The 26607-nt window shown below is 41.0% G+C and overlaps 1 protein-coding gene across 3 annotated transcripts in view; it reads right to left on the bottom strand.

Moving 5' to 3' along the window:
- OXR1 (oxidation resistance 1) overlaps window positions 1–25146 on the bottom strand; it is a 78257-nt gene extending 53111 nt beyond the window's left edge. For 2 of the 3 annotated variants that reach the window (XM_084307008.1, XM_084307009.1), the window contains exons 1-4: window positions 24950–25146; window positions 11979–12061; window positions 3260–3367; window positions 2018–2137 (exon numbers count right to left, since the gene is read on the bottom strand). In XM_084307008.1, coding sequence (XP_084163134.1) covers window positions 2018–2137; window positions 3260–3367; window positions 11979–12061; window positions 24950–25106 — 468 coding nt within the window. In that variant the 5' untranslated portion in view covers window positions 25107–25146. The remainder of the gene's footprint in view (window positions 1–2017; window positions 2138–3259; window positions 3368–11978; window positions 12062–24949) is intronic. The other variant, XM_084307010.1, reaches the window with a different exon arrangement.
- Between the last annotated feature and the right edge of the window lie 1461 nt (window positions 25147–26607).

Raw genomic sequence — 26607 nt, 5'->3', positions numbered from 1 at the left:
TTTATATAAAAAGCCTGACACTAACAAGCTTACTGAAATACACACCAAAATGTTAGCTTAAGAATAGCAAGGTAAGAAAACAGGATTATAAAGGCCTTATATTGGCCACATGCTGACTTGTATTTAGTCACGGTAGTGTTAAACTAATCTTAAACAGAAGCAAAAGCACAAACACGGTACAGTCATTGTCTAACTAACTCCTAACCTTTGCTTAGGCAAAATATGGTAGCCTCATTCAATTTCAGGCAAGAAGTGATCCATTTCAATGATGATACCACAGAGAGATGATCCCTTTACATTATAAAGGCAGAATAACATATCCTCTTTAACTTTAGATGTGCTAAAATTTCACCTGCAACTGCTGATTCAAAACTGTGGAGTTGAAGAAGACAGACATCAATACAGAGCATTAGAGAATGCATGAGTGACAGCACTATTACCAAAGGAATGGCAAAAAGGAAGAAAAACATGGAAAACAGGTGTTATCAAAGAACAAAACCTGCCAGCCTTATCTTCACAGAGAAGTCATGTACTACTTGCTAGTTAAATAAAAACCAACCACAAAAAAAGCCACATATACACAGTCCACGCCGACAAGCACAAGTGACTTCTATTGTTCTTCATTTTTATTTCACAAAAGTCATCCAAGAACATCCCCTCCTTACACATGCCTCAAAAAAGCTCAGAAACGAAAGCTTCTGTGAACAATTATATATTGTCACATAAACACTTCAAGAAAAGTCAAACTAAGAACTGTTTGTGGTGATCCATGAGACGTAATGAAATGCACAAAACTGTTCTGCAACAATGCAGTATGTCAAGTACAGTTTAACTCACAAGATGTTGCCAACGTTGAGTTGCCTACACTAAGCAAAATAACCCTTCATATAAGAGGATTTTAACTTCATATTTTTTTAATGCATTCTGTTTCTTCTTTGACTTCAAGCTTTTGTGTTTTTTTTTTTCAACTGATTACTTGCACATAGTGAACATACAGTAGCATATACTACTTAGCCCACATATCTACTACATGCAAACAAGCATATACAAAAATGATTCACAAGATTAAAAACATGTTGTATCAGGAAAAACACCTTATCTAGTGTATTACAGGAAGAGCACTGACTTCTATTAGTAAAATTAATGAAAAGTTACCCAAGGGAGAAATCAACATTTACTCTGTATGGGTAGATCTATCCTAGCATTTACAGTCATTCTAAGAGTGATAAGGAAGAAAGTAAAGTAAATACACTAGATTAGTCTGCAAGAATACTACACCACCACCACTTTGCCATAAAATGTAAATGTAGATTTATTTACTACAACGGACAGTAAACATCCCAAGACAATAGCCATAGGAAGCTGGGCAAAGGAATAACAGAAAAAAAAAAAAATCACTACAAGCAGCACTGTAGCCTGATGCAGTTTAGGAACCTCTTCAGTAATGAAGCTGTAACCTCTATTTAAATTTCACTGGATCAAGCCATGCAAGGAAGTAAATAAACGCTTTAAGTCTCAAGCCTACCTAAGCTTTTAGCACACAGAATCCTGGAGTAGTCATTTGACAGCATGACTGCACACTATCAGGAAGTTATTTGAGATAAAAGATAACAGGAAAAGAACAGTAGCGACATGTTAGGAAATATCTGAATAGGGTAAGAATTGTGTATATTGCGGAGAAGCTGAGGGTCTAATACAGCAACTTTCTGATTTGATTTCTGCCCATGAAATTTTCTCAAAAGCAAAACAGCATTCCTGGAAAGACTTACTTTTATAAAGCTATTTCATTGCCAAAACCTACACTCAAGCTTCATTACAGTGCAGCGTTGATAATTTCTTCTATTTATTTAATATTTTTTTTTTTATTTATAAAAGGTATTATTCTGCTTTCAACTCCAGGTTCTGTAAACTACTTTCTCCCAAAACGAGCGAATACTTTAAGAAGAAAGCATAACATTTGTAACATTTATCTCATAAGGGAAAATTATTTATTTTCAAGGACATCAGGTATACCTACATTTATTGTAGCCTTGTCAAACTCTGCTTCTGAAGATGTAGGTGATAGGGGACTTATAGGACTTAGAGAGGGGGAGCTGTCCACACTAGAAATGTAGTCTGGGTCAGGAACATACAAAATCTATAAAGAAGATATAATGTAGTTAGAAGTTATGCTTTCAAAGTTTAACTTATACCTGAAATAATGAGAAATCTATTTGTCACGCTTTCTCAAAACAAGCTAAACAGAGTTATTTTTGCACCAGCTAATTTTAAGAGAAATTATAAATTCAGGGAATAAACAAAGCAACACAAAATAAGTCTCAATTTTAGGTTTAAAATTTTTAAAATACTATCATCTTAGAATATGAGTGATATTTAGTTATAGCTGAGAAAATATTCAGATAGAAAGCTTTAGAAATATACAGCATGTCAGAAATGCCCAATAAAGTATTTAAGGAAAGCCTGCCTGACTTCTCTTGCTATCATTCTACTATCTGAGCAATCAAGAGACAGACTTCTGAAGAAGCGTATGGACATGTTCTAGGATTCTTTCAAATACAGGGCTGATACCAAATGGTGTCATCAGCTAACCTACCACTTCTTTCCAGGCCTGTCTTTGAAAGAAGGGAGAAGGAAAGGCTAGGGGAAAAGTAAATATAAATAAATAAAAAGCTATAAGCAACAGTAACCTAGAAATAAATAAATAAAGAAATAACAATAGTTCATGTACCCCCAGTAAAAAGACAGAAAGTTCTAAGGGTGGCATGGAAACATTACTCAATTTATTAAGTGACTTACAGGCAGTATCATGCAGTCAGAAATACTCTTTGCAAGCTGTACTCTGAATTCAACCTCCGAGCAAGAGATTGTAAACAGCCTACTATATTTGCAAAGTAGCAATTTAGCTTCTACCCAAGTATCATTGTATCATTACGCATATTTAGTTTTTTTGTTTGTTTTTTAAAGTCCCTCAATATAATTAGAAGAGAGGTAGTTTCAATAGTTGATCCCTTTTTTGGAAGCTATTAATAATCAGATGGAACTCACAAACTACAGAAAAATCACAGTATGGTTTGGGTTGGAAGGTAACTTAAAGATAATCTAATCCAAACCACCAAATGAAGAAGCCTTTTACAAAGCCAAGACGAAAACCAGAAAGAGAAGTAATTTAACACTGTCTCTGATAAAGATGAGAAATACGGGGAAAAAAGTATTTGCTGAGTAAGTATTATTAAGTAAGTATTACATAATATAATAGTACCTGTCCAGGAACGACTGCTCTGGCGAAAAGCTTATTTAACTGAACCAGTTCATTGGGTGTTGTATCAAATTTCAAGGCAATACTGTTTAAAGTATCTCTTGATTCCACCTGTATCAATTGGGGAAAAAAAAAAAAAGAAAAACAAAAACAAACCTGTAAGCAGTTAGTTCAAATAGTGGTTTATAAATTTTAATCATATGTAGGTTTACAGAGATTTTCATAAACAAAGTCTTTATATCTTTGCCCCAAAAGATAACTATCTCATTAATATTTGTCTACTGCAAACCTGTATAAAGACACCTGCCTTCCCACCCAGTTTCCAGGTGGTCAAAAGAGTTGGTCACACATGTTGGGCTGCAGCTCAGACATTGCACCAGAACTCCTGGTCTATAAATTCATTGCTGGGTACCATTGGTCATATACACGATCAACTCATTTCACAGAACCTCACAGCCTCCCTCTTCAGCTTCACTTCTCCATTCCTCACTTATAGAAAATCACAGAATCACAGAATTTCTAGGTTGGAAGAGACCTCAAGGTCATCGAGTCCAACCTCCAACCTAACGCTAACAGCCCTCCACTAAACCATATCCCTAAGCTCTACATCTAAACATCTTTTGAAGACTTCCAGGGATGGTGACTCCACCACTTCCCTGGGCAGCCTGTTTCAGTGCCTCACAACCCTTTCAGTGAAGAAGTTCTTCCTAACATCTAACCTAAAACTCCCCTGGCTCAACTTAAGCCCATTCCCCCTCGTCCTGTCACCAGGCACGTGGGAGAACAGGCCAACCCCCACCTCGCTACAGCCTCCCTTGAGGTACCTAAAAAGAGGGATAAGGTCACCCCTGAGCCTCCTCTTCTCCAGGCTGAACAAGCCCAGCTCCCTCAGCCGCTCCTCGTAGGACTTGTTCTCCAGGCCCCTCACCAGATTCGTCGCCCTTCTCTGCACCCGCTCAAGCACCTCGATGTCCTTCTTGTAGTGAGGGGCCCAAAACTGAACACAGTACTCGAGGTGCGGCCTCACCAGAGCTGAGTACAGGGGGACGATCACCTCCCTAGCCCTGCTGGTCACGCTGTGCCTGATACAAGCCAGGATGCCGTTGGCCTTCTTGGCTACCTGAGCACACTGCTGGCTCATATTCAGCCGACTATCCACCATCACTCCCAGGTCCTTCTCTGCCTGGCAGCTCTCCAACCATTCCTCTCCCAGCCTGTAGCTCTGCTTGGGGTTATTGCGCCCGAGGTGCAGGACCCGGCACTTGGCCTTGTTGAACTTCATGCAGTTGACCTCAGACCATCGGTGCAGCCTATCCAGATCCTCCTGCAGAGCTTTCCTACCCTCAAGCAGATCGACACACGCACCTAACTTGGTGTCATCTGCGAACTTACTGAGGGTGCACTCGATGCCCTCGTCCAGATCATCGATGAAGATATTAAAGAGGACCGGCCCCAGCACCGAGCCCTGGGGGACGCCACTAGTGATTGGCCTCCAACTGGACTTGGCTCCATTCACCACGACTCTTTGGGCCCGGCTATCCAGCCAGTTTCTAACCCAGCGAAGCGTGCGCCAGTCCAAGCCAAGAGCAGCCAGTTTCTTGAGGAGAATGCTGTGGGAGACGGTGTCAAAAGCCTTGCTGAAGTCAAGGTAGACCACATCCACAGCCTTTCCCTCATCCACCCAGCGCGTCACTCTGTCATAGAAGGAGATCAGGTTCGTCAGGCATGACCTGCCTCTCATAAAGCCATGCTGACTGGGAAAAAAGTTAAAACAAATCTCCATAAATGTTAGTACTATTCTCCTATTGGAACAAAATTCTGTTAATCTGGTTTTCAAGTTAAAAATCATCACTTAGATCAAAAATAAAGAAAAACAGGTCAACTAGTATGACAACAGATGGAATATACCCTTTATGGAGTAGGTGATTTCTGAGTAAGGATTTTTGCAAGCTCTTCTCACTCCTACACCTCCTCCCCATCTCCCAAAACATATTCAATATGAACTAATTAGAAGAAAGCGAGGGGAGAAGTTGATTTTGAAATCTATCCATGAATTAAAGAATTTATAGGAAGCGTTTAAGAACAGTGATAATCATATGACAAGAAAGCAAAGAAGTAAAAAGTCTCAATGACACTGGGTTTCATAACCACTGTATCAGGGAACTGATCTCCTATCAGTTAAGAAAAGATAAAGCAATTTATGCAAAGACATATTTGTGGGTCTAAACACAGAGTATAACTAGGAAAACTCCACTAACAGAATCTTAATGTCTTCTCATTTGTCCCTCAGCTTACATCTGCATGATATAGCATGATATATACCTCTAATACTCACTGTTTATATGGATTAATTATTCACAGGCTAAGCTTTCCTTCCATTTTCAGTCTATTCACTGAAGTTTAAATTATCTTGACAGCTATGGAAAAGAATGCTTTCTCCTCTAAGTTCTCTTAAAAAAAAAAAAAAAAATCAAAGGGGAAAAAGGTAAAGGTGGGGAAGACAAAACTACCTTTTTCTTTCTACTATGTTCTATACACAACTGTTTTGAAAAAGCACATGTATATTGTTAGCTGACTGCATATTCATCTCCTGCTCTTCACGCTCTTCCTTAAAGACATGAAGAGCACCATGTCTTGCATGTCCCATCAACTGCTGCTAGATCTAAAAGGTAAATATCCTTCACTTCTGCTTGAATGAATGAGCTGGGGCAGAAAAACTGGGGATGAGTATGAAGGAAAGGTCATAGATAATATACATGATAATAGCTTTTGGTTTGACAGTAGCTCTACCCTATACACAATCACACAGGAAAACGTGTTTGGAATCGAAAGACCAAAGCACTCTATTTCAGTAACCATACTGCAGCGTATCATAGAATCACAGAATGGTTTGGACTGGAGGGGACCTGAAAGCCCACCCAGTTCCACCCCCCTGCCATGGGCAGGGATACCTCCCACCAGCCCAGGTTGCCCAACGCCCCATCCAGCCTGGCCTTGAGCACCTCCAGGGATGGGGCATCCACAGCTTCTCCGGGCAACCTCTTTCTTCATTCAGAGGGTGGTGAGGCACTGAATTTCCTCATAACATATAACCTAAACCTCCCTTATTTTAGTTTAAAGCCATCCCTCCTTGTCCTATCACTACACTCCCTGACAAAGATTCCTTCGCCAGCTTCCCTGTAGCTCCCTTTAGGTACTGGAAGGCCACCATAAGGTCTCCCCAGAGCCTTCTCTTCTCCAGGCTGAACAAGTACGTAAGTAGCACAGTATACATTAGGTTAGCCTGCTTCCAACCATAGTCTAGTTTGGACTGTTCCAGTTAAATTAACATATTCTACATAGCATAACATAATGTTTAATGGTAACCAGTAAAGTATCACAGGACATATCCATTCTTCACAGAAGCTGTAAACATTCTGCCAGAATGCAAGCGTACATAATTTAGTGTTAAATATTTAATCCCCCAATACTAACACATACATTTTACGTTGTGAGAATAGCTGGTAAATACATATCCTATCTGCTGCAAAGCAAAAGCAGCATGTAAACTGTTAAATAATTGTTCTTCAAAAGACATTTCCCCGTTGAATGTTCCAGAGCTTAAAACTGAACAGAACACTAATCCCAAAATAAAGGGTATTTTTCAAGTTCTTAACTTTTTAAAGTTACATCATGTTAGCAAACACATGTTGACAGTACAGGAATTAAAAAAGCATAACTGACAGATAAAAAGGAACAAACTATATCCCTTAAATAGGGAAGCAAGTTGTCCTGTAACAAGTGCTAGAAACATCATGTACTTTGCAGACTATCATGCTTCAAGTGAAAACAGAGGTCAGTTTGGGATACTAATATATTTAACACTCACAAATGGGAGTCAAATACTACTGGAATACTAGAAGAATACTGACATTATTTTTTGTAAATGTGCATGTCAGCCTAAATTCACTAAAATGGGTAGTTATTGCCAAAGAAATGGCAGTTAACTATTTTGGAATAACTTCTGCGTTAGGACAATTCTTTGTATAGGAAGCCATTAAGGTACACAGAGCCCCAAACACCTCTCTACTGGTATATTTCATGCCTGAAAAGACCACTGTACCACAGCAATTCAGTACCAGATGATCACATAGTTATGGATAAGTCACAAAATTCTCATATGCGACTTTTAGTTGGTACTAAGGCAGAAAGCAAAAGAAAAACCTAACCAGACCATATATTTACTACTTATTCCATAGACTACAACAAAACGGACAGCCAAATTACAAAGTATAGCAGTGTTTCCATCAGAAGTTCTACATTTTACAAGTTTGCTGAAACTGCTAAATGAGATTCAAAACTTTGCCTAATTCAGAAGTTTGCTTTCACATCAGTGTTGGAGGAAGACTCAGTTGTTAAGTAGATATTCCATGGGTATCACGTAATGAAAATATTTGAAATTTTAGACTAACATTAATAAGTCAAAAGTATTCAGTTTCAAAACAACACTTAAGCCTGCTAAGAGTGCATTCATTCTTCTCAGCTTTCAGAGATCAGACCGGCTGGTGAGATCACTGAGCAAGTGAAGGTGATCTTCAAATCATGATCATGAGAAAGGCAAACATAACCAAGCTTCCTTTTCTTATCTGGTTTTAAGGTTTGCACAGGTGAATCTAAATGCTACATTAAGTTTATCAGTGCTGGTGCCCGAACTTCCGTCTAGTTCTCCAATTCTCGGGCTTTCTGCCATAAAATAAATAAATAAATAATAAAAAACATAACATCTAAAAGCATAAAGAGTAACTGTGGGTAAAAGTAGTTTAAAAAATGTTCTGGGTCTGGCTGGGATGGAGTTAACTTTCCGTGCAGCAGCCCATACAGTGCTGTGCTCTGCACTTGGAGCTAGAACAGCAGTGGTATCACACCGGTGTTGTGTCTGCTGCTGAGCAGTGCTGGCACCGCATCAGGACTCCCTCCAACCCCTCCAGAGCCAGCAGGCTGGGGGGTGGGCAAGAGGTGAGGAAGGAACATCACCAGGGCAGCTGGCCTAAACCAACCAAAGGGATATTCCTCAGCATACGGTGTCACACTCAGCAATAAAAAGTGGAAAAGGGGAAGGAGGAGGGGGGCTCTCGTGAAGACGTCTGTCCTCCCAAACAACCGCATCACGTACTAAGGCCCTGCTTCCCAGGACGTGACAAGACATGCGTCGTTGATGGGAAGTAGGGAGTAATTGTTTTTTCCTCTTTGCTTCCAACACAGCCTCTGCTTCTATGTGGTTCCTCCCCTCTTTCTCTTCCCTTTAATTATCCTTATCTCAACCCATGAGCATTTTTCTTTCCAGCATACTTTCTCCTCCCACCTCTTCTTTTAAGGAGGGGGAATGAGAGAACGGTTGTGTAGAAGCTCAGCTGCCCAGCAGGGTAAAACCACCAGAATAACTAACAGGCAAAGAAGAAACTCCCCACGGCACGCCACAGCCACCCTTAAGTTTTTTTAATCCTTTTTTGCCCTCCCTCTTAAATCAATACTGGAAGAAAGGGGAAAAAAAAAAAAACAAATTCCTCCTTTCCCAGGAGAAAAAAATAAATAAATAAATAAAAAACTTTCTGTACATTGTGCCTAGCTATTCAAACACTATTCTGAATATTAATATTAAAATATTTCCATAAGCATACTTAAAGTCCTATGCTTCATCTTCATGGGAAAGTTTCTCCTTCTAAGGGAAGACGAACAATGGTTAAGTTGTTTCATGATTTTCACTGAACAGCAAGATTTGTTCAAATACAAATAGAACCCTGATAAAAACCAACAACTACGTGACACATTAAAACATTTTTCCCCTACAAACAGTCTGAAAGGGAATTGAGCAGGCTAGCTGGCGCCTTGAAGTGGTTCAGTGCATAGGAATTAGAGTTGTTCCTTCAATATATAGATTCAGGTATAAAGACTGAAAGGTACTGATTAATGAAAATCCAAACCCAAGAATCATTTATTTGGGATGCAAGAGGCTGAACACACACAAACCCTGTTTCATACAATAACTTTTGCTATTAAAGGTCTTTTTTAAAGTGTAAGTAGCTCTCCTATGGCCAGCAGCAAGGCTTCTAATCATCAACTCTCTATGAAGTTATACAACAAAAGCCCTTTTTCTGCAGTTTCTTCTGCCTTATGCAGTCACTTACATACAAAAAAAAAAAAAGTTTACAGATATGACTAGATACAGCAAGAGACACTGAAGATCCGAGTAGTCCATTTCACTTCTCCAGTAACAGCCCAATCGAAACACTCTCCAAATCATCCTGCCCCATTTGAGCAGAGGTACCTCCCATTACAGAGCACCACTTGTATTCATGTTTGCCACACATGCACCAGTAGACAAATGGCTTCAGTCACCCCTGACTAAGGTTCTACCTTCTTTCATTTTAACAGTTTGGCAAAATTGTTAGCAAATTTACTTAAAAGCCTTATTTAAAATCAGATAATCTACTGATATTTGAATGAACTTAACTGTCATTGCATTTCTACAACTGAAGTTTGTTTGTTCTTCCATTAACGTTATACATTTAATATATATGAATCAGAGTGCAAAAATTTGTTTTATGCAGTATTTCAGGGCTAGTTGTCTGAGAACCAGAAAGCAAAACAATAGTTTAAGAATATTAGAAGGAACTAACAAAAGTAGAGACAGGAAGACCAGGAAGAGGGGTGAGGACAAGAGAGAAGAGGACACAACAACTTTGACTGGTGTTGTACCCAAACTTTTGGCAATATCAGATCAACTAAGTTTTAATAGGCCTAATTGCTGTAAGATGTAACATCAGGAAAGTGGAACTTATCAATAAGGTAAGAACAACTCCAAACATCATTTTAAAGTTAGTCAGAACATACAACAGATGAAGTAACACATTATGATGTACATTTTCCAAATCCCCCCAGATTGGGAAAAAGACTATGACAGCAGCAAGTAAAGAGAGGTCAGATGAGAACATAACCCTAGCCTTGAAATGAAGCATCACGAGAAAATAAATAAATAAATAAAAGCACAAAAATTCCTACATATGTAGGAGTCTAAACAGGATGTAAAGGCTTATGATAGCAATAAAATAGCTGCCTCAGAAAAGACAACCTTGACCATTCACAGCTACCCCAGAACTGAAAGCACAATCCACAATTACTCTTGAAAGGTATTAGCACACACTGACCACTACTCTACTCTCAAAATAAGCACATTCATCAAATCATTACAGCAATTAAACCTACAATAATACTTGGAACTTAAGCCTAACAAACTTGCATCTGTTTGATGGTCACCATAAAAGCACTTGCCACCCACAACCCTTGAGCTAAGAAAGGATCAGAATTTCCTCCTAATTTTACCTTAAGAAGCAGACTTCATATGCCACTGCAGTTTTTTTTCTCAGCATACAGTCCAACTGGTTTCTAACTAAAACAAACCAAAGTAAAGAATATCTAGAGATTGGACTTCACACTAAGTAACTGGGAAATGATCACTTCAGAAGTGTGACAGTTCAGTGGTGAGAACTCCAGCTGAAGACCCTGTCTTAAGACTCTGCTCTACTATAGATTTGCATGGAATTCATTTATTGGTAGCAGGTTCTTCTCATGATCTGGACCACGTACACTTATCTGTTATTTCAGGAGAGGAACACATCCTTAATCCCCCAGAGAGCTGAACAAACCAAATCAACATTTACTTTACAATTTTTCAGCGGCTGGAATTCAAACAGCATAAATTTGTTCTGAATTTCAGCTTCAAGAAAGCCTTTATTATAGGCTAGAATTCAGTTCTCAGTAAGAGGCAAGCTAATGAAATTCATCTTGCTTCACTACACATATCCTGTGCCTCTCCCCAGATTAGTATCACAGCCTTCTTAGCAGTTAAGCCATTTAGCTTAATGTAACATTAAGAGTTAAGTCTTCCCCATCTTTAATTCTTGAAATAAGAACACCAAGAGATCAAGTACAGACATTTATAGAAGTTCTTATTTTTATTTTATCCTGTCCAGCTTCAAAAGCATTCAAAAATAACTTCCTCTGTTTTGATGTTAACCTTATAAGCATTATTTAAAGGCTTAATTATATTTCCACTATATAGCACAAGACAGATACTTCTCACTTCAGTTTCCCTTAGTAACCATAAATGTGAAAAGCTGACTGCAGCACAGTTTGAGGGTCATTTCAAGAACAGAACAGGCAGAGAAAGGCTCCATTTTCAGATACTGCTGGAAGAACAGATCCATACTGTAGAAGGTATAGATCTATGAAAATTATTAGAAGGCGGCTGGAAGGTCAGTATCAAGATATAGCCAACCCTCCCCCATTCCTGCATCCTGTTTTTAATCCTAGTGTCAACAGTTTATTAGCAATGCTGAAAGCAGGCAGCTTGCACATGATTTTATAATTAATGCTATTTACTGCTTCTAACTAGTTACATAAAACTGAATCATTCACCACATTCATTAGCTTGATAGTAGTATTATTTTTAGTTTTGTCTTGTTTTATTTTTGAAGAAAGCAGGCAACTTAAAGAAGTATTATAAAAGCATTAGTCAAGTACTACTAGCTGTCTAATTGCTGATTTAATTTCTGTTAAAATAAGCCAGATATACCAAATTATAAGATTAAAGGTAATGCACATCGCTGTTTTGCTTATATTTAGTACTGAAAGTAAGTCTGCGCTTGCTTTGCAATGAAATTCTAATAATCAAACAGCAACTTACAGAATATTCAATAGTCCCTTTAGGCTTTTGAAAAGACATTCGTCGCCCATCTTTCTTGTCTGGGGTCTTCTTCTGGCCAGTGTCTGAAAAAAATTGAGGCAACGTGCGTGTTAAATTCATTTTCTTCTCTCAGTACTGTCACAGGCTGCTGACTACAGCCCCGTGGGCAGACATCTAATTCACCAGTTACACAGCTTGCTCTCGAACAGCCAGCCAGCTGCTAGAATAACGACTTCATTCCCCTGCAATGCTTTAAGAATCTGACCAATATAAACCACTGATAACTGAGAATCAATTAACTGCGTAAGTACTTGCTAGTAACCAGGAAGCTATTAATGAAGGAAGGCTAAATAGGTGACCTACCCTATCAGGCAAGCAACATTTCTGGAACTGCTGTTTTTAATTGGTTTTCTATTGCACCCAGTCTGCTTTTGTCGAGAGGGGAGATGATCTAGCATTCCCCGTGTGTATGAACTAATCAGCTTTTTTAAGCTAAATGGTGTTTGGTAAGTACAGAGTATTTAAAGTTTCTACGTAAAACAAAGGGAATTCATACTTAACTTCAGAATTATCCTGTTTGTGGCAAACATGTGAAGTATGTACACCCTATGCATAAATAGCAGGATTCTATATAACACATGTTAAGAACTGTTCTTTCTATTGACACATCTTATTTTGATGACCTCCATTTTGTAAGCTAATCAACAATTTGTACCTAAGTACCTTTTATTTTTTGAATAATCTGCTTGATATACTTATGATAAAGACAGTGTAAGAGTGTAATCACATGATTCAATAAGACGCATTCAATACTATGTCTTTAAAAAGAATTTTTAATATATCCATCTATGAACAAGTCTTGAAACAAATCCCTTAACTTACAACTTTGTCACAAGGTCTCCACCTTCAACAGTTAAATATCTGCTATTAAGAAACCCAAAATATTTACACGAGACGTTATGTTTCCACACCACACTGGCATTAGTTACTGTTGTTTTGATACAAACTGCTGGTACTATAACTGAATATATTCAGTTGAATATTTCAAACCAAATTGGACATAAGAAAAACTTTACAAAATATATTCTTTTAAAACAGCTTCACATGCAAAAATTGAGAGCAGAAAGCATGCTTTATGTTTACATAAGCTGAGGTAATATGTAAGCTTGCTACAAACTTACAGCAGCTTCTACATAACACAACTTTTAATTAGTATCCTGACAGCAACACAAGAAAAAAGATTAGAAGAATGCTTGTATGAATTTCATCTCCCAGCCCCACAAATTTCTGCATAGGTAGCTGAAACTATCAAGACATGAGAAAAAAAATAATACACAAGTTACATAGAAAGTTCTGCAGTGAGGAAAAAATAAACATCCAAGATCTAACACCTCAGCAATTATCTTACATTGCAACACTGGGCAAGCTGTAGAAGGCAATAATAAAAGTGATTTCTAGCCAACAACATAAGTACTTTCCTGGGGTGTTCTTCCTACAAGGAAATATACATTGGACTAATTCTACATTTTTATATATATTAAAAAGCAAGTCTGTACAAGAGTGCCCACATGATGAAGTTTGATATATAGATTATATTACGATAAGCTTTAATAGCTATAAACAATAATCAAGATGTTAAGCTGATTTTTAAACATCCTCTAGAAATTCTGAGTCTGAAAACTGTAGCTCTGCATCCTGCCATCTTCATCCAAGACATTAAAAGACATTTCTTCCCTAATTTACTAATTGTAGATTTAAAAATTAAAAAAATACCTAAAAGAAGCCTTCATTACTGATGAGATTAAAAACTTTTAAAGATGTCACAAATATTTCCAAGGGAAGTTGAGTCAACCAGTAATGAGTAAAATACATTGGAAGTTGCACCTACAATGACAGCATACAACATTTTCCTCTTCCACATCAAATATTTTGTTGCCAAAGTTTCTACCCAACCTTGCAATACAACACATGCTTCCTTGTCAAGCTGCTGAAGACTGCAAGGCCATTACAATTATGGCTGTACTATATTTTCCAATCTTATCAAAACTTTGCCAGCAGCCTAATCATTTCTTGCCACAGAAGGCTGGTTCAAATACTCTTACACAAGTCAAAAGAAACACTGGAAGACAGGCTGAAGTCATTTAGGATCCCATACAGGCCTTAACCTATACATGGAACAGGCCTCTATTAGAACAAGCAAATTCTCTCAGCCCCCATCATTAGCTAGAAATACAGAAATCCCATACTGTAACTTATATACATACTACATTTGTATATACCTCCCCGCCAAAATTAGGTTTCCTTTCTCTTCTTTCTAGCTTGTGCATGCAAGTGTCTAAAGAATTTCCAGACAGGTGCCCCTCAGGAGGTCAAGTTAAGTTATTCTCTACCCTTCTGGCAAGGGAATAAAAGAATATAGCCTTGCTCAGATAACGAGCTCTGTTCCTTTTGCCAGAAATAAAGCAGAAAGGCAATTCCTTTCCAGAGCAGATGGATCTACTGTGCATTATATTCACAACATTTCAGGAAAATACTGGCAACCAGGGGGAGGGAAGGAGCCTATTGAAGGCACATGTAAGGAAAGCAGATTCCAGGAGAACTCCCACTACTAGGCACCACTAGCTCATGATCTACAATTTTTATGTCCCCTTCCACGTCTAATGCAGTAACCCCTTCCCATCCATCAGCGCCCACTTTGATTCTTTCCCTCTGATAGCATTATTTCCTCCTCGTTACGTGGATACAGGATGCAAACGCTTCACATCCTACTTTGACCCAAGTCCCCTGGGTCTAGAAGCGATGGATGCAGGCAGCGCTGGGCTACTTGTGCGCCCCCCACCCAGCCAGACAAGCACAGGACATCACCACCAAACTCCCAGCCTCTGCCCACACCAAGCACTTGAGCTGTCTGATCTTTGAGAATTTGTGCACGTCACCAAGAGCATCAGAAGCAAAACCGGGCAGTATTTTAATTGTGAAAATGGGTCAGAGTAGCAGGGACATGCGTTCTAGTTCCCTGGTGGTACGCTATAAAGCCTCCAGCGATCTTGCTGAATGAAAGTAAACTCATCTTCCAGCCATCCTTGTATTCCTAGTGTGATATGAGACATGGGAAAGCCAACACAGCTGTCAGCATAGGATGCAGTGGTCTGAGAAGACCTCAGCAGCAGTGGGAATCACTCATTTTACTTACGTGAATACTTCGTGTTCTCAGACCACAGGTATAAGAAGAGACTGAGACTACTGATCATGCTGCACCACATGGGACCTCAAGAGTCAGCCTAAACGTGTTTAACAAGTGGCTTTGTGGTGCTATGTTAGCAGGTCTGTAGCCATGCTGTTTCAGACAAACAAGATGACACTGTGTAACATCTAAATTGATTATTTAATTCTGAACTACCAGTTAGTAGGACTGGGTCTCTACAACAGCTTGATACCCTGAAGAGAAAGAGTACACGCATCAGAGCCATAAGTAAAAACAGAATACTTGAACTGTGTACAACTTAAAAGACTGCAACTAGAAGACAGATAGGTAGAGAAGACAGCATTTAAAATGACACCAAAACAATATTTTGTCTGAACGATGGATGCAAGTATAGAGAAACCAACGAGTTCAGTGAAGCATTGTAGTGGGGTTATGTGGCAAGGTTTTAGTAACAGAGGGCTGCAGGGGTAGCCTCTGAGAGAAAAATCCAGAAGCTGCCCCATGGTAGGTAAGGGCCAGTTCCAGTCAGCTCCAAAGGGGACCCACCACTTCCTAGAGCCAGGCCAATGAATGATGTTTGCTCTTCTGTGAGAACAGATTTAAGAAAAAACAAAACAAAACTGTTGTGCCACAGCAGCTGTGAGAGTGAGGAGTGAGAACCATCCCTGCAGGCCCCAAGGTCAGTGCAGCAGGAGGGCAGGAGGTGCTCCAGGCAGGCAGCAGCAGTTCCCCTGCGGCCTGTGCAGGGAGAGGCCCCTGGTGGAGCAGGCTGTCCCCCTGCAGCCCATGGGTCCCACATGGAGCAGATCTCCATGCTGCAGCCCATGGAGGAGCCCCCAGTGGAGCAGGTGGATGTGGCCTGGAGGAGGCTACAGCCCATGGAGAGCCCCCACAGGAGCAGGCCCTGGGCCGGAGCTGTAGCCCATAAAGAGGAGCCCACACAGGAGCAGGTGGTCTGGGGGGAGCTGCCACCTGTGGGGGACCTGTGCTGGAGCAGTATGCCTCCGGGGGATGGACCCTGTGGGACGGAGCCATGTGGGAGCAGTGCTTGAAGAGCTGCTGCCTGTGGGCAGCCCCTGCAGTCTCAGTTTGGGAAGGACGGCATCCCATGGGAGGGACCCCACAGGGAGCAGGGGCAGAGAGGGACCCCAGCCCCCATTCCTGTGCACCACTCAAGGTGGTGAGGAGATAGAAGAGAGTGGATGGGAAGGTGTGTTTTTAGATTATTTTCTCTCCTTCTCACTTCTCTAGCTTGTTAGTAACTGGCAGTAAGTGTTGCTAATCTCCCTATGCTGAGTCTGTTTTGCCCATAACAAGAGTTGAGTGATGACCTTGTCTTTATCTCAAGCCTTGAGTGCTTTCCATTGTATTTTCTCCACTTTTCCCTTTGAGAAGGGTAAGTGAGAGAGTTGTGGTTGAGCTTACCTGCACACCTGAATAAGACCACCACAAGCATAAGAACTGCTACCTCATCAACAAAAATAGAATAAGAGTCCTGCTTTCTAACTTACTTATACAAATTAGGAAAGGGGTTTTTAGGAACAGAGCTTCAGATAAGGTAACTTGAGTCTTAAAATATGTAATAGTAGCATCACTCATATGATATTTGAAGACAACTTCAGTTGAATTCCAACATTTACAGGTGGCTTCTACTAATTGCCTCTGTAAGGCCCCTCACCATTGAATTCTGGTTGACTAAAAGTACTTTCCATGTGGCACCATTTCAAATCAGTATGACAAGGGTGGCATTTCTCATTTCTTAAACCATCTGCCCTGGCTTGCAAACTTCCCATTTTCAGTTTTCATGCTTCTAGCACATCCTTTAGACTTCTTGCAGTAAGTGCTGATAAAGAGAACAAGATTTGAACCAAGAAACAATGCAGTGAAATACACCAAAGTAGAACTGCTTACAAATATCTTAAAGTTTTCCATGGAGTAAAATGTATTAATCTTTCTTTACTCCACTGTTTTTCTGCAATATCTAAAACACAAACTTTAAAATATTAAATAGCTTTCAATGATATCCAAACTTTGTTCTTTTACTAATGTCATTGTTATCAACAATTACACAAACAACTTTTTCCAGAAGAATTTATAAGCTAAACAAGAATCCTTTAAAAAAGGAAACAAGCTGAACAAGTCAACAATTAATTCAAATTACTTGCAGTTAGTCACTGAGCTTATTATGGTCAAGAAGATGTAATAAAAAGGTGGAGTTTTTTTTTTTTTTTTTTGCAAACAAGAACTGTACATTACACAACAGATACGTATGCATTTAAGAAAGAGGCAGCAGACTTGTTAAGTGTTTATCGAGGAAAATCTTTTTAGAGAATATTAAAAAAGCAAACAGCATGTGGTAGAAATTTTAAAAAATGAATCGCATGAGGAAGTAAGGAAGGAAAGTAACCTTCCCTTGAAAGATTACCTAATAAGTTACTATTTAGCACCACATGAAACAATTTCCTAATTGATAAAACAGAAGAATAGATGCTACATTTTTATTAGATTAGTTCTGCTCAGTAGCAATTAGATCTTTGTAATCTATTTATAAAGAGCCAAAAAGATTAAAATAGGAAATCTCTGTATTCCAGAAGGCTTGGTGACATGTTCCTTCTCCCCACCCCTGAGCTCCTAACAGCAGGGGCTACATCTCAGCAGAGCAGTTGTCTCATTGACCCTTCTCCTCCTTCTGCAGTTAAGTATGAACTATTATTTTCAGTTATATCCTAAAATTTTAGGAAGCTGGAGAGAGTGAGGGGGTGAAGAACAAGAGACAAACAGTAGCCTACAAGATGTTAGTCTACAGCTTTCTAGCTGAAGTTTTAGCAGTTCTGGCCAAGGCAGCACCATAAACAATGCCCCCTTTCATCTTCTTCCCTATGCTAAGCAACTGCTTGCCACTGTGTGGTTCGGTCTTTCCTAGTAAGTCATGTTCTTGAAACCACTGAGATAAATGATAAATCTCATGACCATTTTGTTCATTTTTCTTAAATGCACAGGCCCAAACTAAATGCACGAGACCTCAGAATGATGTTGCAGTTATTAACATATCTAAATAACTTTTTCCTGCAACATGGATTCAACCATGATTTAAGTTCATTTTGTGATCCTCATAACATAGGACCCTCTAGTCAGCTGTATAGCACATAGGCAGAAATAATTAACTACATGATTTCAGGACAGAAGAAGAATCAGTAGAATAAGATTTAAGGTATCCTGTATTGGCAGGCCACTTCCTGAAATGGTTAGAAGACAGAGCCTGCTCCATGCATGACACTCCTACTACCTACATCACACTGGCTTTTTCTAAAAAAAGTGTTTCATATTCAGGGTAAACAGGAATACTTCACCAAGTTTTCTGATTATGCCACAGAATGTGTTAATAACAGTAAATTTCCTCCAATGTTTCACCTAAATATATACATATGGAGTTTAATATGTCAGAGCCTAACCAGCTGCAATCTCCACTTACTGTAGAACCTTTTAGCAGGCCGAATAAATGTACATGTATGTAATAATGAAAACATGCAAGTCAGAAAATGATACTCTGAGATTGAAAAGGAAGTTAACTTACAAGCATTTCTGACAGTAGTCTTTTAATTTCAGACATTTAAAACTGTTTAGTTGTACATCAACACAACAGCAAATACACAGCTTGAAGGGCAAGCAATAAATCCAGTTAACCTTAGCTCACATCTTCATGATTTTACACTTCACCTTGTCATATTTAAGACAATGGTGCTTACTTTTTTCAGGAGCTCAGAATCAGTTAGCATATCCTAATGATGCAGCAGATGATGTGCTGTAAAATGACGTGCTCTAAAACTGCTCTGCAATCATGGAAATAGATCTACTGTGCATGTGAAGTTATAATCAGTGCTTCTGTAAATACTGTATTGTACAAGTTTATTGCATTAGGCTTGCAAATGGCATCTAACTGGGGGGACCAGTCAACATATTAGAGGGTTGGACTGCCATTCAGAGGGGCACAGACAAGCTGGAGGAACAGGCTGAAAGGAACCTTATGAAATTCAACTGGACAACAGTCCTCTATGTGGGAGGAAGGAGTCCCTTGTGTTATAAAGGCTGGCACTGAAGGTCTGACCTCAGCAGAACAGTTCTAATGTTAGAAATTGGAATTGATCAGAAAGATAGCAATGCAACATGACACAATAAAACAGAAAAATGCAATACAATCAAAGGATATAATAGAATAAATTGTACCTATATTATAAACTAATCTAGCAGGTAACTGAAATAGAAACAAAACTTTAGTAAAACAACTAATATATCAGAACCCTAATGAGTAGTAACAACTCAATTAAGAATTATTACCTATGCCAAAAACTAGTTAAACAGGAAAGTGAAACAGAAACTAGCAGAATGGAGGGATATATTTATGAGGTCCCAATAGACTAGCCTTAAAAGCAACTCAATCACATATCAGCAAACAAAATTGGAAGCCAACAGCAAGTCAATAACAAAAGTCAAAATAACATTAGGAATTCTGTAGTCCCAAATCCTGAAGAAAAGAAGCAAGGTGAAATGTAGCAGTACAAAGCATAAGGTGAAGTGAAAGAACATTTAACATCACATATCCACTGAACACTGAAGAATTTCTGATATAAACTAGTAGAGCACAGTTGGAAGATTGTGCATATATTAACATATCACAAGATGACTGAGTCACCAGCCCAATACAGGCATAAGAAAATGTAATCTCTGAATGTATCAACTGAAGTATTTTCAGACATGATAGAGAAACATTAATGTATTTGTAAAGGGTGCTGGTGTATTTTACACGTGCTTCATCTGGATCAGTGTGTACAAGAAAACACAAGAACTGTGTCAAACTCTCCACTTTGAAGCTTCTATCATGCTTTATCATATATCTGTTAATCTTTATCCCTATTAAGCATTTAACTTTTAAAAGACTAAGTGAAAAAATAACTTACTCTATTATTTTTAGGGCTTTAATCTGAGATTTAATAAGTTAGATACTAAGTTTCACAGCAGGACTTCAGAAATGCGCTGTAACTTGGCCCTGAATATTTCTTTCTACTTGCACTGCTGTTACCTTCACTATAGTACAGAGCACCTACAGGATACATGGCTTACTGGAAATACTGCATATTGTTATCAGTCAAGAGCTGATACGACAAGAAGTGTAAATAAACCCACAGGCCACATGGTTGAAAAAACGAACTATCAAATTCAGCCTGGGTGAAAGAGGAAATAATCACAATCTCTTAATAGAAGGCAACTAGAACAATTTCTGACAAACTAAGAGGATGTTCTGAGTGACTGATTTTCATTTCTTTAACTTCTGTACTTAAAAGATATATTGCAGGAAAGCTGCATGTGCAGTTCACCTTCTCCTTCCATGAACTGACTGCAGAGAGAAGCGAGGTGAGGATGTCTTGAGAAGGACTCCAGGTGTAGAAGCCTGCACTCAGGATCAAAGTGTTACCTGGAAGAAATCTGAAGTACATCTATTCCAACCTCCACTTTACAGCAGGACTACTGTCGACATCAGATCAGGTCAGCTAGGGCTTGGTGGAGGCAAGCCAGTAAGATTTCTGAGTTACGTAAATTACCCTGTAATCTGTCCCAGTGACATTCCACCCTCCTTGTGAAGTTCTTGTTATGTCCAGATTGAACCTCCTAAGCCCAAACTTGTGGCTGTTGTGCCTTCCTTTATCATCTGTTACAACTGAGAAGAGCATGGCCCTTTAAGCAGATGTATGTCACTCTCAGACTGCCCCCCTAAGCCACCCTGATGATTTGCAAGGCTAAAGGCCAGCTCCCTCAGCCCCACACAGGTTGTGTATCCTATACCCCTAAATATACTGGCACTCTTCTGCTGTACCCTCTGAAGTTCCTCAGCAGCCTCTTGAACTTTGCTGCACAAAACAGGAGTCTGCATACAATCTCACCAGTGCTACAGAAAGGAAGCAAAATAACTCTTTGAGCAATGCTCTCCCTTTCACAGCAGATAAAGGAAACAGCATACTAAGCTATGGGACATGCTGTTGGCTCATTTAAGTAATGTTTGTATGGTTGAGACTCAAATTAAACTGGATGCTCAAGTTAATTCTGCATTGAGGATTACCCTTAATCACACATTCCCTAAAGCCCTGAGTTGCATCTTAAAGCAAAGAAAAACACATGCAATTTCAGCACACTAACACCTGCAATATATACACCAATAAACAAGACAAAGAAGATACACAGCTACCATGCTGTGTGATGTGGTTGACATGGCTGGACAGCAGGGATGCCATCCAGAGGGACCTGGACAGGCTTGAAAGGTGGGCCTGCATGAACCTCATGAGGTTCAACAAAGCCAAGTGCAAGGTCTTGCACCTGAGCCAGGATAATCCCAAGCAGAAATACAGGCTGGGTGGAGAACAGGTGGAGAGCAGCCCTGAAGAAAAGGACCTGGGGGTGGTGGTTGTTGAAAGACTCAACATAAGTTGGCAATGTGCGTGCTTACACCCCAAGATACGTTTGGTTTTCTGAGCTACAAAAACAGCATGGCCAACAGGTGAGGGAGCTGATTCTCCTGCTCTACTCTGCTCTCATGAGAACCCACCTGGAGAGCTGCATTGAGCTCTGGAGCCCCCAGCACAAGGAAGACACAGACCTGTTGGAGCAAATATAGAAGGGGGCCACAAAAGCGATCAAGTAACACCTCTCCTATGAAGACAGGCTGAGGGAGTTGGGGTCGTTCAGCCTCAAGAAGAAAAGTCTTGGGGCAGACCCTATAGTGGCCTTCCAGTACCTAAAGGGGGCTAAAGGAAAGCTGGAGAGGGATTCTTGGTCAGGGAGTGGAATGACAGGACAAGCAGCAGTGGTTTTAAATTATCTGATCTATATCTATAGATTAGATATAAGGAAGAAAGTCCTCTCTCAGAGGGTAGCGAGGCACTGGCACACATTACCCAGATAAGCTATGGATGTCCCATACCTAGGGGTGCTCAAGGCCAGGTTGGATGGGCCCTGGGCAACCTGGTCTGGCGGGAGGTGTCCCTGCCCATGGCAGGGGGCTGGAACTGTACAGGCTTTAAAGGTTCCCTCCAACCCAAACCATTCTGTGACTGATTCTGTTCTAAAGCTTCCCAGTAAATCCAGGCCATACGCATAAACTGGCTTCTTCTAGAAGTTATCAATTACTATTATCAACTACCTTTAGAAGTGGCATTTTAAAGCTTACATGACTTTTTCCTTAAAGTAATTACAGACTCAAATTATTGGTAGCACCTTTGTTAGAGCTGAATGCTTTCTCCAGCACTTGCGTTTCTCCTTATATTTTTATCCTCCACGACACTCATTAAGAGACAGAATGCCTTCATCAAGTTATTCCACCAGCATGGCTGACACAAACAACCAACTGGTCAGACAGGTTTACAGCCTCCCACGGCACTATTCAGCCTCCCAACCTCTCCTTCCTCCCTTCTAAGAAAGAGCAAACTGTTCAGCACATACCTGCAGAAGGATATAGGCTTGCAGCAGTGATTTGAGGCACAGCGTTCAGCCAGGATAACTTCCCAGAACTTAGAAACCTTACACTGCAGCTACTAAACTGCTTCAGAAGCCAACCAAACAAAAAAAGCTGTAGAATTACTAATATTACAAGAACAAAATTGAGATACTTTAAGATGTAAAAATAAAAATAGTTTTTAATTATTTTAAAAGGTTGGTTTGTTTCCAAAATTAGAGTTTTCACATTTCACAAGGAAGTATGAATAAGCATATTTATAGAAGAACTATTCTAAGAAATAACAGAGTCATTAGTGAACCATGTAAAGAAAATAACCAAAAAGATCCTTCTAAAAGTCACAGGTGGGGGGAAAAATGCTAGAGTAATAAGTCTGACTCCAGAGCACTGCATACAGACTGAACATTTGGAGTAGTTAGTGTTTGCCATTACAGTTTGAATTAGTGTCATGGGACCCATCTCTAATTAAATTTAAATCCAACCTCTATTTTAAGTGTTGTAATCATTGTCACAGCTTCCATAGCACCTACCACCATAGCACAGGCAGTCTGTGGAACCCAGCAAATGCTTGCCACAGGAAGACTTCTGAATTCCACAAGAGTTTGTTTCTGCCTATAAGCAACTGAAACCCTGTGAAGGGAAAGTACAGAGCCAAGATCTAATACCTTCAGCAGTAGTCTTGGCCTAGAATTAACCCAAAGTATGGTTCTGTCAGAAAGACACATCAGATTCTGTATCTGAAGAAATCCATCTCACATTCTAGAACCATACTCTCACTGATGCTAACTTTAAATATTATATTATAAAAGAATGAGGAAATACACTTTCTGCTAAAAGACGGGGGGGGGGGGGGGGGGGGGTGGAACTGAACAATATCATGCAGTCCAAATTAATCTTTTGTGCCAGAGCAGGAGGAAAAAATAGCCATAGAAAGCTTCCTCCTCCAAGTCTTCACATGAATCAGCAGCTGAACACCTGGCCTTGTAACTGACTGAAGATCAAAATATGTCTGAAGTGTTTCACTGTCATTTTGATTCTGTGAAAGAATAATAGCCTCCGTTAACAAGCCCTTAACATTTTGTAGATACCTTATTGGAGGTACTTTATCTCACTGCTGAAACAGGTTGCTGTCTCTTTCACACCCTGTTACACCTTTAGGCTGGGGGCCAGAGAGGGCCCCCAAAGAAAGACAAGGTAGCACTGCAAACATCAGTGGTCAGGTATTACCCTTTCCGTATAAGAGGCATGATCCAAGGCATACAAGGAGATGTTATCTTCACATCTCATGATGCATGGGCACTTCCCTTGTCTATTACAGTAGGTAGCAGAACTTGCTTCTGATAAAAAAGTTATTTTACTTACTCCAAATAACCTGAAGGAAGAGAACAATAAAACTTCGGCATTACTTTAGTATTACTTTTCACTAGAGGCCTGACTTCACACTTACCTACAGACTATGGCAAAAGTGATCACCCACTTAGGGCAGGGCTGCTGAGGACAGAAAGCACAAACAGATTTACTGTTCCCTGAATACTGCTCCTCAGATTTTTAGGAAGCATTTTCACAAGCTCAGCTTCATGTGGCTTTCTTCCCCAGCAGTCCCTAGAGTGTGCTACTTTTACTAGTCGAGGCAAGGCTTGTTTCTTTGCTCCAGCTGGCAGCATTACTTCCCTAGTGCCCTCGTGGTGGAGGCAGAGGAGGACCAGGCGAGCAGTGCCCACCCACTGCACACCCCTCTTGGGTCTTTGTAGTGTTTCTTGCCAGCCCCCTGCCCACCTCCCACGAGGGAGTTACCGTCCCACAGTGACAGCAGACAGCATTATCAAGATTGGGGTGACACAGGACCAGAAAAAAAGCCCTGCCCACCCCACCTAACCACCAAAAAGCAGACGCACTATTTCTGCCCTCAGCAGCACCACAACTGCTTCCAAGTGCTGCAAGTTCTCCAGGACCACCTGGAAGACAGAAACCACTTTACACACACCCGGGAGAGCTCAAACCAAGCAACTTTTCCCCAGTCACCCCCACCACCACACACACACTTAATAAAAGTACCAGGCAGACACACGGGAACACAAACACCGCAGCAACGCCCCCAAACCCGGGGGCATTGGTCTCACCGCCCCCCTCCCTGAGGGCAAGGGGCCTCCCCCTGCCTGGCGGGGGGACACCGCCGGCACCACGCGGCCCTCTCCTCCTTCCTCCTCCTCACGGAGCTCGGCAGCCACCCCTGGCCCCCCGCTTCAGCCCCCGGCCCCCCGCTACCTGGCGGCGGCTCCGAGGCGGGGTGCGGAGCCCCGCGGCCGAGGCCGTCCTGGAAGCGGACCTGGCGGAGGCCGCCGGGCACGACCCCCCAGAGGCGGCCGGCGGTGCCGCGCAGCAGGCGGCTGCCCTTGCCGGTGATGGCGGTGAGGTAGTCCATGGCGCCGGGGCTCCTACCGGCCGGGGGGGCCCATGGCCGGGCCGGGCTGAACACACAGCTCCGCCGGCCCCGCTCCACAACTTGGGCAAACTTCGGGGCCCGGCCCCGCCTCCATTTAAAGGCGCCGCCATTTGCGGGGAGGGAGTACGGACGGCACGGAGCCGTAAGGGGAGATACAAAGTGGGTATATCCCCCCACCATGCTTCAGGGTTTCTTCATTTTTTTTTTTTTTTTCCGCAGGAGGTGGACAGGGGGAGTTTGGGGGCTCTTCTCTGTGCTGCCTGGTGCCCGGCAAGGCCCGCGCTGCTGCCGGCCCCCGGCAGCCACAGGCGGAGCGGTGCCGGCAGCTCCCTCCCTGTCCCGCTGCCAGAACGCTTGGGACCTTACTTCCTGGGGGTCTCAAGCTGACTTACCGCCACCTACACATATTTATGAACTTATCTGCAGTTTGGGGAGTTAGTTATATTTTGTGCAAACCTGCTGCTTTACGGTGTTGTGCCAGGAAGCTTTCTGTTTACTCAAAACTTTCGTGTCTCTGCTTCCCTTCACTAGGAAGCACAAAACCCATGAACCAAGGCAGTCCCTTACATCTTGTGACAGTTGCGGACGTTAGGGTACTTTAGCACTGCAGCTGTGACGCTATCGGGTTTTGCTGTTTTGCTTTTGATACTCTAATCACCTTCCTATTGCCTGGGAAGCCACTTTCCTCATTGTGCTAGGCCAGCCAGGTCCCAGAATCACACAATGGCCAAGGCTGGAAGGGCCCTCTGAAGATCATCTGGTCCCATCACCCAGCCGAGCAGGATCACCCGGAGCACATTGCACAGGATGGTGTCCAGGTGGGATTGAATATCTCCACAGAAGGAGACTCCACAACCTCTCTGGGCAACCTGTTCCAGTGCCCTGTCACCCTCACCCTTTTCCCCTTCAAGTGGCAGCTAACTGCAATACCCCCACTCAGCCTTTGAACTCAGCAAGCCACCTCAGTCTTCTAGCAGAACTTAATAAATGCACAAATGTTTCTTTCTTTTTGAAAATGTCTTGGTTTGTCGTGTTCATCTGACTCTTGCATTCTTTGTGCTTGCACTTCTTGGGACTTTTAGGGTCTGAAGAAGTAAAAACGGTTAGAACATACTCCAACGTTTTTGTAGATAAAGATATCTCTAGACATTGTATCTGATGGTTGACGTAGGGCTTAAGATGTGCATCCTGCAGATGTCAAGGCCAGAAGAACAGTAAGATCATTATATTTACTACCTGTGCCATAGACCCTAAGAACACAGAACTATAAGTTAATGGGCTTCAGTTCCAATCAGAGTATGATGTAATTATAGCTGCAAATGAAAGCATTGTTTAATAAAAAATGCTCTTGTTGAGCCAAAACTATTGTGTACATGCAGAACAGAGGAACAAAGTGCTGAGCTATCTCAACTCCTATTCACTTGTAGCAGCTGCTCAATTAAATCAGAGTTTAATGTCAGCATTTTGGAGTGCTGATTTC

The sequence above is a fragment of the Netta rufina genome, assembly GCF_964035555.1.
Source record: "Netta rufina genome assembly, chromosome: 2".
Lineage (NCBI taxonomy): Eukaryota > Metazoa > Chordata > Aves > Anseriformes > Anatidae > Netta > Netta rufina.
Note: the sequence above shows the minus strand (reverse complement) of the source record. Positions and strands in the feature narration are given on the sequence as shown.